The sequence below is a fragment of the Hoplias malabaricus genome, chromosome X1 (genome assembly GCF_029633855.1).
Source record: "Hoplias malabaricus isolate fHopMal1 chromosome X1, fHopMal1.hap1, whole genome shotgun sequence".
In the NCBI taxonomy this organism is placed as follows: Eukaryota; Metazoa; Chordata; class Actinopteri; order Characiformes; family Erythrinidae; genus Hoplias; species Hoplias malabaricus.
Window position 1 is genome coordinate 4,697,701 of NC_089818.1, and position 20,066 is coordinate 4,717,766.

The 20,066-nt window shown below is 39.4% G+C and overlaps 1 protein-coding gene across 2 annotated transcripts; it reads left to right on the forward strand.

The window, feature by feature from the left end:
• The first annotated feature begins 1,120 nt into the window (after positions 1 to 1,120).
• Positions 1,121 to 18,454, forward strand: LOC136675519 (glutamate decarboxylase 1-like). 2 transcript variants are annotated; one of them, XM_066652083.1, is made up of 15 exons: positions 1,121 to 1,172; positions 4,543 to 4,684; positions 8,401 to 8,643; positions 9,337 to 9,427; positions 9,543 to 9,655; positions 10,562 to 10,677; positions 10,908 to 10,987; positions 11,074 to 11,128; positions 12,327 to 12,443; positions 12,557 to 12,621; positions 12,890 to 12,968; positions 13,059 to 13,208; positions 14,954 to 15,061; positions 16,151 to 16,240; positions 16,675 to 18,454. In XM_066652083.1, the coding sequence occupies exons 2-15, from the start codon at positions 4,558 to 4,560 to the stop codon at positions 16,852 to 16,854; spliced, it is 1,614 nt and encodes a 537-aa protein (XP_066508180.1). In that variant the 5' UTR covers positions 1,121 to 1,172; positions 4,543 to 4,557; the 3' UTR covers positions 16,855 to 18,454. The 2 variants fall into 2 exon arrangements, with proteins under 2 accessions (XP_066508180.1, XP_066508181.1); XM_066652084.1 differs by lacking the exon at positions 1,121 to 1,172 and having other exon boundaries at positions 4,358 to 4,684.
• Positions 18,455 to 20,066: the final 1,612 nt, after the last annotated feature.

Genomic DNA, 20,066 nt, shown 5'->3' on the forward strand with positions numbered 1-20,066 from the left:
CATTCTCTCTCGCTCTAATGATGGTGTACTTTTCCATTCACCCTTCATTTGTAGAATTTATTGTATTTTTAAAACGTGGCTTGAGCAACAGTTATGACACATTTATGATTCACACCCACCCGTGCCCCCAGCATACCTCATAACATCTCAGATGTTTTGACACGTTTCTATGTAAAGTGACACCTACACAGCCCCAGGCTACAGCACCCTGCTGAGTTGTGGTGGACCAGTCTGAGAAACTATTATGGAAATTATGGAATATGTGTCAGAAACATATATATGAGCTATTGTCTTTTAAAAGCATTGCATACATTGAGAAACACATTTTTAAAACAGTCTGTTCTGAGCCGGTGACTCTGCATTTGGCTTCAAAGAATTGCATTCCCTTTTTTTTACCTCAAAAAACAGAGCATTTTTCTACATTTTGTAAATGCAATGTCTCCAAAATAGTAACTTTAAAAGAGAAGCAAAAAAAAAAGAAGAAATGAGCATTTCTGTTGTGGTCTCTCTCTATATATATATATATCATTGACCAAGAACAGGGAGAAGGTAGCTATTTCATCCAGAATAAGATGCTAAAGTAATGTTGTTGTTTGCTAAAAGTGTAACTGGTGTTCTCTATAGTAATAGGACAGAAAGTCTGATGTTTATTAATCAGGATCGTTCACTGTTTACCTTACTGATATTTTTCCACTGTTCTCCAATGGGCTGTTAAAAGTCAACACGCCACTCCCAACATCTCTGTAAACAAATCTTTGAATGGTTTTCTTTTCTCTTTTCTTCGTGAAACACAATGTCATTTATGCAAGAAATAATTCTGGATAATGAAGTGAGAACTCTTTGATGCTACCAGGGAATAAAAGATCAGAGAAAAGCTTTTGACACAACATGACAGACATTCTTTTCACCACTCTGCAATGATGTGGGACCAAATATGTACACAAACCCAGCAGGTGAACAAAAGCAGTAAATAGATGCGCAGGGATGTTTTTCGCTGTTGCGTAAGAACGTGTATATGAGCATTACATTCCAGGTGGAGATCACGCCCCTTTCTGCTACTGGCCTAAGACTTAGGTTCATTTGAGGTATAAAGCAGCAAGCACGGAGAGCTATACTGTAACATCACCTCACAATAAACGGAAAAACAGCATTAGCCAGCATTGTCTACTCAGGTAAGCAGCATTCTTTAAGCTTATTGTTGGCTATTCATTCACTAACATGAATTGTTCTGTAACTCATGATTATATACCACTATAAAGCATTGAGTTATTATTGTTATGAGATAATAATATGTCATTGCATGTTAATTAATCATAACAATAATAATTACATAGTATTTATAATGAGATGCTACATCTTTACATTCAGTTTATTTTATTTTGTCTGTTTTGTCTACATTATAAATGTTGCTATACTGTTAAATATTTTGTAATTACCTATTTGTTACATATTATTTTCATTGCTATAAACAATTGTATTTCAAATAAACATTAATCCTGCATTGACAAAAGATATTTGTTTAAACAAGTTATAACAAAACTAATGTTAAATATTGTCATGTAGTTTCAAAACACACCAAGTGGACTGATAAGAGTTGAGTAAGAGTAAGAGTCATTTTGCAGGAGGAAGCAAAAACCTCAGAGGGAAGTTAATGCAGTTTTTGTGCAGGTTTTTGTCATTTCCATTGGTCAGGAGAACTTCTCAAAATATAAATGGATGTTGGGGTTTAATAATGGATCTTGGAGCCAAACGTACTTTTCAGACCAATCAGCTGACCTTAAAAGCAATGCACCTCTGCGATGAAGCATTAATGTGGACTCTAATGCCTTCACCAAGTTTGATTTGAAAGTGCTGCAGAGACACAGGTGGACCATTCATATAATTTATAATGAAAATGGGTTTTCGTCTCCGTTCATTATAACTCTCATGTTGGACAGATTGGTCAGATCCAAGACCATAGCTGTGATTGGATTCTGAGTTTAAAATACATTTTTGAAGTGAAAAGTGAAAGAAGATCATTTATAAAGGGTTTTCACTTCAGTGGTTTTAGCTGAACTTGGCTCTGCAATGTTTAACAATTTGCATATGGTCACTGTCAGACAAACATTTTACACTTATTGGGCAGCTGTGTCAAGTAATTTAAAGACGCAAGCTTGGAACCAAAGGGTCATCAGATCAGTCCCCTTGACTGACAGAAAAAATTAGGGGTTAAGAGAATCGAATGAAGAAACGGGGCTGTCTCCTCCATCAACATCCACAGCTGAGATGTTCTAGGTGTCCCTTGAGCAAGGCAAACTGCTTCATGGGTGCTGGGATGGCACTGGGATCGCTCAATGCTGTGTGCATGTTAGCACACAGGTTTCTGACCTATTCTGTTGGCCAATTCATCATTAACATTTGGTGATTCCAAACTATGTCAAAGACAAAAAAGTTACTAGGTTGCGTTTGGTTGAATGGGATCTTTGCTGCTGCCTGGTAAAGCTTGCGTAACCTTGCAAAAGTAGTTACAAAAAGATCAAGTGTATGGAGCTTGTGTTTGTTTAAGCATAATCCACAGAAATCTGAAACTCAAGAAGAAAGGATGACTGCTAAAAAGATCACAGAGATAAGGATAGAAACCAGTCATTTGCAGAACCAGAAAAACTGCAACCAAGGCTAAGACATGCAATAATACTGGCAACACCAGAAAGCACACACTGAAACAAGGCATAGGGATAGCTTCTCGGGTAATAAACTAGTCACAAGTACAAACGGGAAAAGGCAGGGCCAATTTAGAGCCAGAGAAAGGAAAGGTCCATTCATACCACTGGACAGCCACCAACATGCAGGTGCTGGAGCTGGAGCAGGTCCTGATCCCTATGATATATTGAGAATATTACATTTAAGTATCTCAATGGGGGGGTGGCACGGTGGCGCAGCAGGTAGTGTCACACAGCTCCAGGGACCTGGAGGTTGTGGGTTCAATTCCCGCTCCAGGTGACTGTCTGTGAGTTGGTGTGTTCTTCCCATGACCACGTGGGTTATGAGCTGTCTTTTGCGTGATGACTTACTTTTAAATATTTATGTATGTCAGTTACTGAATACAAGTCACTGCATGACATTAATTGGCTCTGACTGAAAGCTTTTTGAAAGACCCTGGGGCATTATGGGAAATGCAGTTCCTATAGTAAATGTACTTTGCGTGTCCTGTAGTTCTCAACAATCCAGGATAAAATAGATTTTTTACTGCTGTGATTTTAGTGGGGCATGGCAACATTTTACTGGGGCAGGTAAACTGGGTTTGAATATTCCCTAATCTGCACTTTTAGAAATATAGGTGCTGGGTCCTGTTAAGGGTTGCCATAAAAGAACCACTTTTGGTTCCATAAAGAACCATGTTGCTTAACAGATTTGTGAGTATGCAGAACCTTTTTAAAGGTTTAAAAACCTATTATTTGACCTCAAGTTCATTGGTCTTGAAAAATGTATAGTTCTTTATTAAACCAAAAATGGCATTGCAAAGAAGAACCTTTTATTTTTAAGAGTGTGGAAACAAAGTCAGAAGACACATTCATTGCTTTGTTTTTCTTTATGATTGTAGTTGTAAAAGGATACAAGAGCAGGTAAAGAACATTGGCCACGTATGTCACAGGTTTGTTGGTTCAGACTAACTGTAAACTATAGGCCTTATCATAACCCCAACCCAAACACTAACACGGGGCATGACCCTAACCCTAATCCTTACCCTAACACGCCGTATATATAACCCAGGCAATAAACAACAGAGGTACTTTAAGTAGCACCATATGCATTTTGTACTTTAGTTGCACAAACCTATGATCTGTTGGTACAAGTTGACAAACCTGTTTATTACATGTCAGTTGTAATAGCAGGTTGCAGAAACAGATATAAAGTATCATAACACACGAACAGGACATGAGTTTTATGACAATGTGCTAGACCGGACATGATTACAAGCCTCGTCATGTGAGTCAGAGTCCAGTCATGAGGCTGGGTTGATACTGAGATTTGAGTGAAACAAAATGGCTTCCAACAACCTTTGAGGCTTTCATTATAAAACACCCTCAAGCCTCAAGGCCAACTGAAGGCGTACGTCCTGTAGATTTAATGTTTAAAGGAACGAAGTTGAAGAACATGAGGTAAGGAAATAGAACTTACTAAAACTTTGACTGGATTCGCTTTTCTGATGATGACACCAGGTGTTGCAAAAGTCCCATTTCCCGTGTCTCAAAAGTCTCGTAATAATTAGTTTAAAACATGAAATTAGTGTTGTAAAAGATTGTCTACATGTATCAGAAAATAAAATGTAATGTTTTGATTTATGACATTTATTTTAGTATATATACTCTACAGCATTTCTTTTAGGACAAATGATTATCATATTCTTATTCAAAAAATAGGTTAGGTATAAATGTCATTCATAGTTGATAGCACTTTTGCCTAGAAATACATGGTAGGCGGTCTCTGAGTTATGCACAATGTTGTATACAGTAGACCAGACATAAAAGGTTGCGTGTTCTCTGGGTGTATGTTTGTTTGCAGAACTCCGTGAACACTATGGAAATCAAACAGGACATCAGTCAGCTCATGAGCTGGAGCAAACAAGACAGAGGCTCTTTTGAAAACGCAGAGGAGTCTGATGAACAACGAGTGGCCAGTGACTTCAGCTGCATCCACAGCAAAGGTGAGGCACTGAGCTGGAAGCTGAGAAAAAGAGGTGTTGAAATCTCAGAGTTTCCCTGTTCATTGTAAAATGGCAGCTGAGCAGAAAAACAGTCTTTGTAGTCACACAGAGAATATTAGGCAATTAGTGGAAATAAGGTAATGTCACTCAGAATCTACCTGTTAGCTGCTGGACTGGTAAGGTATTGTGGGAACTCGGTTTTGGGGTTTTACTTTGCTTACTGTAGTCTTCCACCTCTCCTTCTCCTCCTCTATCTCATCTCTCTCCCTCTCACTGCTGAATGAAGAAACTCATATGCTTGTTTTCAATCTCTCTTTATTCATTTTCTCTCACCTTTCAAATTGACACAATTAAATATGTATTTCACTGATATTCTGGATTTTAGCGTCCTATTTCAACACATGGAATTGTGTTGGAATGAACTGTGTGTAAACTGTTACTTGCACAACTGTCAGTTGGAATTATATTAAAAACACTTGGGTTATTTTTATGTTTTGCTTTGTTTCATTTTGTTTATTTTGCTTTTTTCCCATTGTACCAAACTGAACCGAACCATGAATTCCATTATGTGGTGCAAACTGGACTATTACATTTTTGTGTACCGATACACTCCTTATACACACATGGTGATTTTCTACGTATTTTATAGAACTACTTCCAAGTATTTGCTGGAAAAATGTAAAACATGTAATATAAAATATGCCATCATGATTGCACAGGCTATATTTGATGTTTTACTCATTTTCCATCAAACCAGCACTTTTCCCTGAAGAGGAAGTTTTTTTTCTGTTTTCTTAAACAATCAACAAAGTTCTGTTTGACCAGGGGTACCCAATCTTTGAACTTTTGTTTATGCTTGTAGGAGTATAAAGGGGAGCTCTTGTTTATTCAGCACACATAAAACCTAAGTGTTTGATAAAAACATATATTTCTTCCCAAAAACAAAAGACAATTCCTCTGCTGCCTTTGTTGCTTTCACCATTTTGAGCTGCATGCACCTGAGGCTTTTACCACCAAGTCAGATTTAACAAAAAAAATAAATAAATACACAAAGTGACTGTGTCTTCCATAGCAGTGGGGGTGTTAAATGACAGCAATATACAACTTCTTCTGGTTCAAAAATCAGTCTGTTTCAATTCAGTTCAATTGAGTTTTTGCCCCAAAACAGTAAAAACAAAACTTGAGGGTAAGTAGTTCCTACAATATAAGAAATAAAATAAGAATAAGCATGACAAAAACTTAAGAAATGCCTAAAAATATGAAGAACCGCTGAAATCAAGATTCATCATGAAAAACACGAAGAACAAAGACTTAAATATAATACCTATAATGATAATAAAGCTAGAACTCCTGAGAAGTTTTACCAAAATTAACATCATGAAATTGAAAATGAAAAGAACCAAGACTCAAAATGAGAAGCCTCTGTAGAATCATGAGGACTTTCCACAGAGAAGAATCAAGACTCAAAGATAAAACTTTATGAGAAACAGCTACAGGGAGGATCTAAGACTCAAAATAGGAAAGTTTCTAAAAAATATGAAAAAGAACCAAGATTTGGTGATAATACCTAACCAAACTGCTGAGAAGACCCAAGAAATCTCAATAATCCTTCTTTAAATGAACAGTTGAGAACCAAGACTGAAAGATAATATGGGACTTATGGTAATCAAGACTCAAAATCAGAAACCTCTCTAAGATCATGAGAAAAAACTTCTGGGAGAAACCAGGATGAGAAACTGAGAAACTGCCTAAAAGCATGGGAGGGACCAGTGAGAACATCATATCAAGGACAATGCCTCTATAAACAATAACCACTGAGAACCAAGAGAGAGAACCCAATGTTCAAATTCAATGGTTGTCCTCACACCATGCTACCAGCCTGGTCACCTCCCTCCTGTAGGCCTCTTCATCTCCATCAGTGATGCGTCCTATCACTGCAGTGTCATCTGCGAACTAGAGGATGATGTTGTCCTTGTGATAGGCAACACAGTCATGGATGAACAAGGTGTAGAGGATGGGGCTGAGGACACATCCCTGTGGAACCCCAGTGTAGGTGGTGATACTGGCTGAAGTCCTGTTGCCAACCCTGACGGACAAGTCCAAAAGCCAGTGGCAGAGGGTGGGGTGCAGGCCGAGTGTGGACAGTTTGTCGGTAAATTTGTGAGGGATGACCATGTTAAAGGCAGAACTATAGTCCACAAAGAGCATCCTGACATAGGAGTCTTTATTTTCCAGGTGAGAGAGAGAATAGTGGAGGGCAGCAGCGATGCAATCTGAGGTGGATCTGTTGGCACGATAGGCGTACTGCAGGGGGTCCAGGGAATCCGGTATACTGCGCTGGATGTGGGTCAGCAACACTCTCTCAAAGCACTTAATAATGAGTGCCACTGGCCTGTAGTCATTCAGGCAGGTGGGGGGTTCTTGGGGAGGGGGATGATGGATGTGGTTTTGTAGCAGGTTGGAACGATGCTCTGGCTGAGGGACAGGTTGAAAATGGAGGTGAGAACATCAACTAACTCGTTGGCACATGCTCTGAGGACTCGCCCCGGAATGTTGTCTGGTCCTGCCGCTTTGCGAATGTTAATCCTTCTAAGAGCTCTGCATACCTGGCCTGATGATACTGAAGGTGGGGAGGAGAGGGCTTGTAAGGACTGGGTGTGTGCATGCCTCTCAGTGCTGCTGCTGGAGGTCGCAAAGCGAGTGTAGAAGATGTTGAGGTCATCCGGTAGGCTGTCTGTGGAGCTGATGCTGTGGGTGGTGGTCCTGTAGTCTCTGATATGCCGCAGGCCTTGCCATATCTGCCTGGAGTCAGCAGTGGAGTGGAAGCTGTCCAGATTCTCCCTGTACTGCCTCTTGGCTGCTGTGATGGCTTTCCTCAGTCTGTACTTCGCAGCTTTGTACTCAGTCTCATTGCCTGATTTGAATGCCAGAGAGCGTGCCCGCAGCATGTGTCGTACCTGACTGTTGATCCAGGGCTTCTGGTTGGGGAACCTCTTCAACCGTAATGGTGGGCAGGATGTTGTTCACACAAGTGCTGATGTAACCAGACACGTGCTCAACATAGTCCTGTATATTAACACTATAGTCCTCCATAGTGGCTGCAGCTTTAAACACATCCCAATCTGTTGTAGCAAAACAGTCCTGCGGGATGTCCTCAATCTCTGGCGTCTATTTTTACATATAAATATGCTGTAAATGGCTTCAAACTGTACTGTGTTCATGGAATGACAGGTTTATGGTGATGCCGAACATTTTGTGTCAGGAAACCCATAGCAAGTATTTATGATTACTTAATACCTCAGCATGGGATTAGGCATTCTGTTGGTACAGTGTGTAACATATCGTTTCAATGGAATTATACTTTACTGTCAAAGGACATCATTTCAGAGATAATCAAGTCTGGATGCTCTTGCTGTTTTTAACTGTCACTATAATTTCATTGCAGTTTGGCTTGTATTCAATCTAGTGACTCATATGCACAAATATATGCAAGTTGCTGTTTAAGATTTGCACCATGACTCTTCCAGGCTGCTCTCTACTGGAGATTCAAATTCATAATCTCCATCCTTTATCATGAAAACCACAGAGGTCCACTGTATAAACATTATTGACTCCATCTGTTTATTCAAGCCACAAAGAGTGAGATCATAAGGAACTGAAATTGATTCATTACAAACATAAAGAATCCAATCTAATCTAGGCTTTTCTCTGGTCAGATCTGCTGCCAGCTGAGAACGGCGAAGAGGTGACCAAACACTTCCTGCAGGAGCTGCTGAATATCCTTCTTGCATACATCCAGAAGTCCGTGAACCGCAACTCTAAAGTGCTGGACTTCCACCACCCTCACCAGCTGAAGGAGTGTCTAGAAGGCTTCAGCCTGGACTTACCTGACCACCCTGACAACCTGGAGCAGCTCCTGGGAGACTGTCGGGACACCCTTAAGTATGGAGTCAAAACAGGTTTGCAATAATTTACAGTAGAAGTTTTACAATGGCTTACATTTTATTTTAAATACGACATGTAAAAAAATATAATCAGAAACTGATGTCTATTCCTAACCATTTCTGTATGATTTACAACACATTCCTGTAAAAGTAACTATGCCAGAATACATTTTAAAAGGTGTTTCTATAATGTACAACTGTAATTCAAAATTCAAACATTTTCCCACTGTTTTTTCTTTGTTATTTTATTTTGTTTTGTTGATTACTTTGTTATCAGAATTAACGTTTTTAAATTATCTAAACTCTCAGGTACTTTTGGATAAAATATCATCAACAAACAAACTGATCACATGCTTTTGCAGCATTTTTTCCTGATGAAACTCTTAACAAATGCAGTGATGTATAAATTCTACTAATTTTTAGGTTATTTTTCATGAATTAGAGCAGGATAAAGTTTGAAGTTTGAATTAACATTATACATTACATTTTTTTGTTTGTTTCTTTGTTTGTTTTTGTACACGTAACTGAACGAGAGGAAAAAAAGCTTAGATATTTGGATGTCTTTTTGAAGGAGACATGAAAGCCAATCAAAATACAGTTAATTTACATACACTTTAACTTTTATTGTTACATTAGATACATAGAAAATGGAGTATCAAAAACTCATAGTGGATTCCTGTGCTGATGTTATTGTTACCCCCTCCCCAGGTCATCCACGCTTCCTCAACCAGCTCTCCACTGGACTGGACATCATTGGACTGGCAGGGGAATGGGTCACTTCAACTGCAAATACAAACATGTAAGTACATTTCTGTCCATTACTTGGAATAGTTCAGATATCAATGGCACTGACTAAGGGAAAAATCTAGAATCAAAGGTAGCAGACATCAGTGAGTATGGCATGTTTCTGGCAGGTTCACCTATGAGATAGCACCAGTGTTTATCCTCATGGAAGACGTGATCCTGAAGAAAATGCACTCTATTATTGGTTGGTCTCAAGAAGAAGGAGATGGAATCTTCTGCCCTGGTAATAAACCCATATCTACAGCCCATATCTAATGATACATGTTTGCCCTCTTATTTCATATGCAATTAACCAGACAAAATATTACCACTGTCAAAAGTAATTAGTTCTTACTCCAAGCTGATCCAGCAGGTCAGCTACTCCCTATATCATGGGTGGACCAAGAGAAATGCACCAAAATGACTTGAAATTACATCTCTTTGCATTAACTAGTGATAAAAGTTAAGAATCATTTGGCTTACCCTGTTAAATTATCACTGTTTTCTTTCCTGTTGTTACTACCCATTTTTGCTTCAAATCTGAACTTCTCAAAGTTGATAAAGGGGCATGCACTGTTTCAGTAGTACACACTCCTGTAAAATATGTGGTGGGACCCCTTAGTATTAGTATCTTTAATTCAGGAATAAATTGTACATTATTTATTGAAATTGTAAAGTTTTAAGTTGAATTCATCTCATGAATAAATTTTAACTCCAGACTTATTTTGTTCTGTTTTGTAGGAAACACTAGGCTCTAAAACACAAAAATGTGTTATGACTTAGCCATGCAGGTTCCAAACTGCTATAGCCTCAAAACATTATATAAATAAATTAAAAATTAAAGCCACTCACAATATATCAATATTTCTGTTCATTTTAAAGTTACACTACAGAATTAATATTTACTCGTGCTAAAACTAATAAAATATTTATATAGTAAAGCAGTTTAATAGTAGTAAAAACTCCTGAGGTTACACTGGGTTTGGACGCCCCTGCAGCAGACAAGAGTTGACACTGTAGCATACGATACATGAAAATATTTACATACGAAAATACACTCACAAAAAAAGCATGGGTTAAAGGTATTTAGCTTCTTGGCTGCATTGTGGGAAACATTCTATTTCACCCTTAACTGCATTATTTTATTCAGGAGGCTCGATGTCTAACCTTTACAGCCTGTTGCTGTCCAGATATCACTTCTTTCCAGAGGTGAAAACAGCCGGGATGCATGCCCTGCCTCCTCTCGCTCTCTTTACCTCTGCACACGTGAGTTCACTCCCTCTCTCAATTTCTCCCTTGCTCATATGCAATTATCTTAACCCTGCTCATCCACAAATGAGCCATATTATGTATCTGTGCCTTGTATTTAAATATTAGCCTACATTAGTCTGCATCCTCTGGTGTGAAACGTGCTTTTCTATGAGTGGCTATATTAAGAATTCCCAGCTGAAGAACACTTTTTGATGTCTGCCCTGTTTTCAACTACCCCACCCCAGAGTCATTATTCTATCAAGAAGGCTGCAGCCGTGCTGGGGATTGGCTCTGAGAATGTTATTTTAGTGAGGTGTGATGAAAGGTAAGAATGAAGCCAGTGATTCTGATGTTCTGTCCTTTGGGGTCGCTTTATTAATGCTAATGTACTGCTTATGTCTCTTTATAAAGGGGCAAAATGATTCCAGGAGAACTGGAGTCCTGTATCAGAAAGGTGGAGGACAAGGTCAGTCAAATATCTATTTTACAGTTTATTAGATCCATCTTTCAGCTGCTGCACCCACACTGTACCACACTTCCAGTCCAGTTAGCGATCATTTACCATGCCAGTATATAAAAAACACGGACTCCCTCGCGCCTTGTGGGCTTCTGGACCCACCGTGACCCTGATCAGGACGAATTAATTGGTAATCACAAGATGAATGTATAAATTAACAGAAGCACATTCTGTATATGACTCAGTGAGGTGAAACATAATATTAATCCATGCCAACCAAATGGCAGCCAGTCATATGTCTAACCTTTCTTGGTTGGGGTTTGTTATCCATAGGTTTGTAATATTAAATGAGCTCCAATCCACTTGTGGCGCTGTTTTGCTAAATACACTTTAACTCTTTGTTATGGTTCTGGAAAAGTGCTTCAGAAACAGTGCTGTAATCTGTTGGAGTGTGAGGGGTTAGTGTTAGGATTTAGGGGGAGGTTTCAAGGCTGATTTTTCTAATTGAACAACCCCCAAATTCCCATGAACACTCATGAATATATTTAGTATTCATTTTACAAGTTCAAATTATATTTAGTTCCTGTTGTACAGACACTGGGACACTAGGGACATTAGTGGAACACTATGGGCAGTCCGTAAATAAATAAATATATATATAATTTTTGTGTAATCACATTTTAATTCTATACCTTTCTTACATCTGTCAGGATTAGTGGATTATACTGATACACTGAGCTTATTGAATGCCCCTCGTATACGTACAGATTCACTCCGTTCCAGAAGCTTTCAGTGCAGTAGACTGTACAAGAGAATGGTGTGTTGATGTGCTGTCACTCTCCTGTTCTAGAAGGTGGTCATTAAGGTGGTTAAATATTTCCATAGTACGAGTGTGTCTGCTCATACTTAAGCTGGGTTTAACATAAGCCTGATTTAACACATGGACCTGTGTAAATATCTGTTTGACATCTGTGTGTGAGAAAAGGGAACCAGATTTGAGATTTTAATCATGTGACAAGTTCATACAGTGTTAGGAGTCTTACCAAGGACTGAAGCCCAGGTGGCTGTTTGTAAGACAGTCCACTATTCCAAATGCTACTGTGTATTTAGTTGCATTATTTTGCAGCAAATTTTTAAAAAGTTACTAACATTTCTGGAAATTCAACCAAAATATTTCAGCTGAAGAACCATCTTCTTGTGTCCTCAGGGTCTGGTTCCCTTCTATGTAAATGCCTCAGCTGGAACCACTGTGTACGGAGCAATTGACCCTCTGAACGACATCGCTGACCTCTGTGAGAGATACGGCCTGTGGATGCATGTTGATGTAATTATTCATTCGATATCTTTGTCCATACTTTATATTCTTCATTGTTTATATTTAAAATCGAAGAGTAGAAACGGGTGTGTAGGTAAACAGAGGTGGTCTTCCTCTTTCAGGCAGCGTGGGGAGGAGGCCTGCTGTTGTCCAAGAAGCACAGGGTCAAACTACAGGGCATTGATAGGTAAATCTACTACTAGTAATAAAATCTTCATAGAGCTGAGGTCCAGAACTTTGGATGCCTGATAATGTATCTGACAGTCACACCAGCCGGCCATTTTAAATATATATATTTGTATATATAAATAAAGAAAGGTCCCAAATTACCTCGGGGGTGTTCTTCCCTCAGTTACAGTGGTGAGGCTAATTGCTTGTAGGTCTTACCAGGCTAGGCCTTTTGGTAAAGAAGAAACCCATTAATCAAGACAGCTTTCATTTCCAATCCACTTCAGGGCTTCATCCATCACCTGGAATCCTCACAAGATGATGGGCGTCCCACTGCAGTGTTCAGCCATTCTGGTGCGAAAGAAGGTCAGTCAAATCTCGACAGCTCAAAACTTGCGCATGTGGATTACAACCTTTGCCCAACTCTAAATGAACCTGTGTTTGTGTTGCTGTCAGGGTTTACTTCAGGAGTGCAATCAGCTGCGTGCCGAGTATCTCTTCCAACCGGATAAGCACTACGACATGTCCTACGACACCGGAGACAAGAGCATCCAGTGTGGGAGACACGTGGACGTCTTCAAACTGTGGCTCATGTGGAAAGCTAAGGTACAACAAGCCTTTTCTAATTATAGTTATATTTAACTCTGAAGTATTGGTTGGAAACGAAAGGGATAAAATCTTAAGAGGCCCATAGACACAGCTAAGCTACAGGGTACTTTAATTAGGCCTTCAGGAGCCGGACAGGAGAACTTACATGTCATATTACCTACCTAAATGTAACACCTTATTCGACATTGCATAGCAGTACAATACAATTTAGATGCCAAAGTTAACAGTGGCAGTAAACACACACATACTACTGATTAGAAACAGTGAACACACACACAAAAAGCATCTGGCAGCCACATTAGCACCTCTGGAGCAATTGGTTGTGCAGCCATGGATGTTTAGGGAGGAGAAATATTCGCTACTTCTCAAGCATTTAGGCCACAGCTGCCTTCTTAAGTAGATACTAATATAATGAAACATTTAATGTGTATAATAAAATGCATATGATTATGTTTATATTCAGTTTAAATCAACACTAACTTAAAATTAGAAATACCATAGAGGGGCTATTAGAAGAATTAAGGTAGAGATATATTTGGTTTTGATTTCTAATTTTGTGACACTTATATCCTGCACATACTATAGTTCACAAACTAAACTACAGTTCTAAAGTTTGGATTCACTTGAAATATTAAAGGCTTTTATATTGTACTGTTACAGAATAAAACATATACAAAATAAAAATAAAAGCATGGAGGTGGGCGGAGTTATGCTTATGCTGCCATGGCCAATTTGCTCTCACCAAGCCCACAGTTGGTGTGCCTCCTGCTGATAGCTGTGTTTACATGCATCGCCTGTAAGATTACACTAATAATGGTTTTACATAGAGCCCATGAAAAATTTGCATAAAAGTGGGAGCTTTGTATAGTACTCAACATGACTGTACAGTAAACATGTACCATGCAAAGACATGCAAATATTGTGCATTTCCACTGAAAGCCCACATTGAAACTTATTGTTCCATAGATCGTCCGTCCTTCAGAAACAATCCAGGATATGCATAAGTAGTTTGTCCCACTTTGGTGCAGTTACAGCCTCTACAGGTATAAGGCTACTTTAATGTCAGAACACTGCTGTGATGATTTGATTGCATTCAGCTATGAAAGCATTAGTGAGGACAGGTACTGAGGAGTTTCATTCTTTACCTGTACACCAGCAAGATGGAGTGGTACCGTGAAAAAGTGGTGGTCTTCATACACTGAAGACGTGTCATGTCTGAAATTTGAATTTTGTACACGGGAAAATACTAAAGATAATGATATTTGACACTTTTGAGTCGCCAATCCACCTACCAACTCCTCACAGACAGTCACCAGGAGGAAACCCATGCAGACACAGGGAGAACACACCACACTCCTCACAGACAGTCACCCGGAGGAAACCCACGCAGACACAGGGAGAACACACCACACTCCTCACAGACAGTCACCCGGAGCGGGACTCGAACCCACAACCTCCAAGTCCCTGGAGCTGTGTGACTGTGACACTAACCTGCTGCGCCACCTTGCCGCCCAATGATATGAATTTATGGTATTTAAATGTATATCCTGTGGGTAACACTAGTGCCCTGACATTTTGACATTTAGTAGGATAGATGTACAGTGTACAAGAGAGAAGTTTCTGATAAAATGCCCAGAGATCTTATAACCAAAGCTCTGGAAATAGTGACAGTTAATAGCCACCACACAAAGATGGCCAGACTATAGTTATAACTGACCCACATCTGAATGAATGTTCTCCAGGGCTCTGAAGGTTTTGAATCTCAGGTCAATCACTGCTTGGACAATGCAGAGTACCTTTACTACAAACTGAAGAGCAGAAAGGACTTTCAGCTGGTTTTCCAAAGCAAAGTAAGTGACCTTGCATTCTGAAAATATGTCTTGGTTTGTTTCTTTGTTTGGGTTTAATTATAACGTTACCGTTGAGGAACTACTGTGCAAAAGTCAAAGGCCGGTCCATTGTTCAGAAACCCTCAGCTTCTTTTGTTTCTATTTCCTTTTCTCACTGAGGGCTTCTTGAGAGCTCCACATTCATTCTCTAGCAAGCCATGGATGCTTCTTAAGAGTCCCATATCAGTGATTACTGTGTTGCTGTGAGCAACAAAATATTGTTCTATTGAATGAATGAAGTTGGTCTTCATTCAAGCTGTGCCCAACAAAATTGATTGATCAGACTGAAGGCCCACCTGGACCCGTCACATCACTTCTTAATCCATACACAGGTTTTGGCCTGCATTAATTCCAAAGGGTTCCCCTTAGGATACAACTGGCCGAATGTTTGACACACATCTGAAGTTCTTTCATAAGAACATAGATACCATATAAACAACCTTAGATACAGAGTTTTCTGCTCCTACAGCCTTTAAGCTGGAAGCACCAAACTTTCCAGGATCATAGTTATTACTGAATAGTGTGCTTCTGCTTTTCTAAGACGGTGTCTGAAGGGTGCGTCTCTGCTGCAGTCGACAGATAACTTTGGCAGCCACCACAACACCTTTGTAGTTTCGCCCTAAACTGCCCTCTCCAGTTTTTTTGTTCTTCCTTACATTCGTCAATATAAAGGTGCTACAGGATCTGTGAGTGATGCCATAGAAGAACCACATTTGTTTCCATAAAGAACCATTTTAGCGGTTATGTTTAAATGGGTAAAGAACCTTAAGACTGAGTCATGGATTTATAAACCTCAAAAGGTTCTTCACACATGCATTTCTTAAACAAACATGGTTCTTTATGGAACCGAAAGTGGTTCTTCTATGGCATTGCTCTAGAACCTTTGAGTAACTCCTTTGACTGGATGCTAAATCAAAGACAGTCTCTGACTACTGCACAGTACAGTACATGGTTTTGTTACAAATGTAATGCTTTATTAGTTTATTGTAATTGGTTTCCTGTACTTCTTCAATCATGTCCTAACTACCTTCATCTCCAACGTCACTTTAGCCGGAGCACAGTAACGTCTGCTTCTGGTATCTCCCAAACCGAGTGAGGAACATGCCCCTGGGTCCAGAGAGGGACAGAGAGCTTCACATGGTAATGACTAACTGACTACTCTCAAAAGTGTCAAGAAAAAAACAAAAACCACACCACACCCTGACAGCTGTGGAGCCTAGAATTAAGAGCTGACCCCAGTTTCACATCGACTGTTTTGTATATAACAAAGGGCTTTGTTTTGATTAATGTCTGCATCTTTAGACAGTGGAATTTCACTGAATGTTGAAACATTAGTTTCGCCGCTTCACACATCAGGGTCTCTGGGCCCTGGGTGTGATCCTACTTTATTTGTGCCATAGTCTTGCCATTGGCTGCTGTACATTGGTGTGAGTTGAGGGGACTGTGTCATATACGCACTATAATACCATCCACAGCCTGAATTAGACTGAATTTGGGGCTGATCTCTGCTGGGACACAGATGGCCACCATCGACTGCTCTTTGTTTATTAAAACACATCACCCTTTCTCTTAAGGTGGCTCCAAAGATCAAGGCAAAGATGATGGAGAAAGGCGTGACTATGATCAGTTACCAGCCGCTCGGGGACAAAGTGAATTTCTTCCGCTGTGTGTTCTCAAACCCGGCCACAAAGAAGGAAGACGTGGACTTTCTCCTGGAGGAAATCTCCCACCTTGGGTCAGAGATTGACAGCTGAAATATATGAACCTAAGTGTCTATCCTTCCTGTACTGCACTTTCTATAGACTTCAATAGGATGTCCACCCTGGTATATAGGTCAGTTGAAGACATTTCTGTTGTCCCTAAGACTGGGCATCACATGTTGATTTAGTCTATCCCTGTTCTTTATTGGTAAGGACTTGATAAAGCATTGATGTGAATAATGACATGTTGGTCCCACTTTATATTATGTATGTAGTAACACTGTAATTACGCATTAATGAACGTATACAGGGTAAGATAACAAACACCCAGCACATAATACATTCAGCTACGTTCTAATATCCCTAAACGACCATGACCACACAAGTTTGAAAGGTCATTCCTAGCCCCATTGGCACAGTTAATGAATGCCCAGTGCCACTAGATCCATGGGGATTTTACCCATTATATCAACAACACCTATATTTACCCACTCTGCTGCACCTGCGCAGTCAATCATCCCCTAAACTGCAAAATCCATACAGGTCGCCCTGGCAACTAAAGACAGCATCTATCCCACTGTAACTATAAGTGATGTTTATAGATCGATGGTTAATGCGCTAATTATTGCGTTTCATTAAAAAAGTATAACTTTGTAATTACTACATAATTATAATTATGTTATAACAACTAACGCTAACTAATGTAATTACAAGTGATGCATGGTTGGTTACAACTGGATTGTTAATACACATGCACCAGATTGAATTAAACACTTGTGTGTGTTTTTACACATCAGAGTTTAAAATACATTGGTTATAACATGGTTATAAATACGTTTATTATAATAAAGTAATATAAAGTAGGATCAAATGTAATTCCTATATATACAGGAGATATACATCATTCTCTATAGTGTGTTGAACGGTTTCAATCAGTGTTTATAGATTTTCAGCATTAGATTTCAGCAAACGGAACTTATTGTTCCGTTTTATTTATGTTTAGAAATTAAGGAAATAAATCTATGATATATATTTGAATGTTTTGTTATTATTAAAATTACTCAAATATGAGAATTATTGGTTCTCTTCACTCATCAATGTTTAAACCAATGCCTCAGTTATTGAATTTTAAACCTCCACACAGTGCCAAAGGTTTTCAGGCACACAATATTTCTACAGCCTGGGGAGTTAACAGGGCGGCTGTCTGACTTCACTGCAGCAGAAGCTTCTGCTCTCCAGGGAAGGCTTGAACACTGCTGTGAGGATTTGGTGGGGTTCAGCCACAGGGTGAGGTACTGATAATGGAATGTCTGGATATCAAATCCCACTCCTAATCATCCCAAAGTAGTGGGCGGAGCTCCATCACCATCAAAAGATGCAGAGACCCCTCTAACCAACACTAGGCACCACTGTACGCTGATGTGCTACTCTCCTTTCATGCTTTTGTTTTTTTTGGGAGCAGACACAAAACAAGTGCTCTGTTGAACATCAGGGTCCACACAGGTTCACTTTAATGTAAATTATGTCCAGATTATAAGGGGTGTCTACAGACTTTTGGCCAAGCAGTGTAAAAGTGAAAGCAGTAGTTTACAAAAGTCCTAGTGGCAGCTTCAGTAGTGTCTTTTTTAGCTTAAAACCGCCACCTGCTGTTAGAGATAGGAAATGTAACATGAGATGTACCAGATGTGTATGCGCTACTATGTGTCATATTGTTTAATAATAGTTACTATAATACAAATAAATCTAATTATTTCTAATAATGATCAGTAGTTTCTGTGTTGTATGCAGTGCACATCTACATTAATTGTCCAAAAATATACAGACACTTCTGCTTCTCACAACAGAGCAGGTTTGATTTGAGTGGTGTATGATCCTCAGCTGCAGTGGCGTCCTGTGTCCACTGATGAAGGACTAGTGGACGACCGACACACACTGTGCAGCGACAGATGAGCTACTGTCTCTGACTTTACATCTACAAGGTGGACCAATGAGGGAGGAGTTTCTCACGGAGTGGACAGTGGACACAGGGTTTAAAAACTCCAGCAGCACTGCTGTGTCTGATCCACTCCAACACCACCATGTCAGTGTCACTGTAGCACATGAGAGAGAACCCATCACACTCCTCACAGACAGTCACCCGGAGGAAACCCACACAGAGTGCACCTGAATGGTCAGCGGAGCTGGTAAAATGGACTATGAATGTAGAAATGGTGGTGGCGTTGTTTCTATGATTGTATTTAACTTCCTTGTTGATGATGCACTTCTAGAGCTTGGCCAGCAGATGGAACCCTTGGTAAACTCTAATCTGACCAAAGGCACACATTTGTTTAATAAACGCTCATCCTTTTTTATAAAAGTCTAAAGTATAAAGGCGTTTCTCCAAAGTCTTGTAATTCGATGTTATCTGTTCTTAGGTTTAATACTGAGCTTCATCCGTTCTGGATAAAATAATAAGGCGAGAACTCAGATGATTATCTGAAATTGAGCTCATTCCCAACCTTTCAGTGCCTGTGTGAAAAAACATGGAATCTACCAACCCACAAACTGTGAAACAAGACTTCCAAGTCATAAATCACAGGATAAAACAAATTCCGAAGTTGTTCTTTCTTTTACATTGACTGCAGAGACTAAACTATTCCCCACCCCCTTGTCTGAATGTCTCCAATCACAGACACCTGCAACAACTGCAGAGAAAAAAGAGCACACTGTAAGCCCGGATTTTATATCTACTTAAAAAAATTATGTACATTGAACTTAACAGTTTAAGTTTTATTGCATTACTATCAAATGTAAGTACATTATACTCATATTAGTACACATTTAAATGTATTAACAGTTTTAAGTTTAATGAACTTAAATTTGTACGTTTTTAAATGATTAACTTAAAAGCTTAAATTAAGGTAATTTAACAGAAAACTGGGGACTTTTTACGTGTAACCCCGCCATTTTATTTTTTCAGCTTGCTTTTGGCGCGTCAGGCCAGAGACGTTATCAGGCAAGTTGGAGTTTTAGTGCATTTCAACCAGTGTGACCGGCGTATTACGCAGTCCTGCAGATAATTTGGTAGACGGCTGTTTGCGAGCAGAGATGATTTTGTTTTAATGTCAAGCTTTTACTTGTTGACGGACGTGTTGTTTTTCAACTGTTGAAGGCTTTTGCAAGAAGTGTGGCGGAGTGATTTTTAACCGACGTTTAACCGACTTTGTAAAGTGGAATCTTTGTTTAACAAAGTCGACGAATATTTTTCACCAGAACGCGCTGTTTTT

Coding starts and splice junctions, on each gene's coding strand:
- LOC136675519 (XM_066652083.1), top strand. CDS start 4,558: ATGGAAATCAAACAGGACATCAGTCAGCTCATGAGCTGGAGCAAACAA. Junction 8,644..9,336: donor TAAGTATGGAGTCAAAACAG/GTTTGCAATAAT, acceptor CCCCCTCCCCAG/GTCATCCACGCTTCCTCAAC. Junction 12,622..12,889: donor AAACTACAGGGCATTGATAG/GTAAATCTACTA, acceptor AATCCACTTCAG/GGCTTCATCCATCACCTGGA.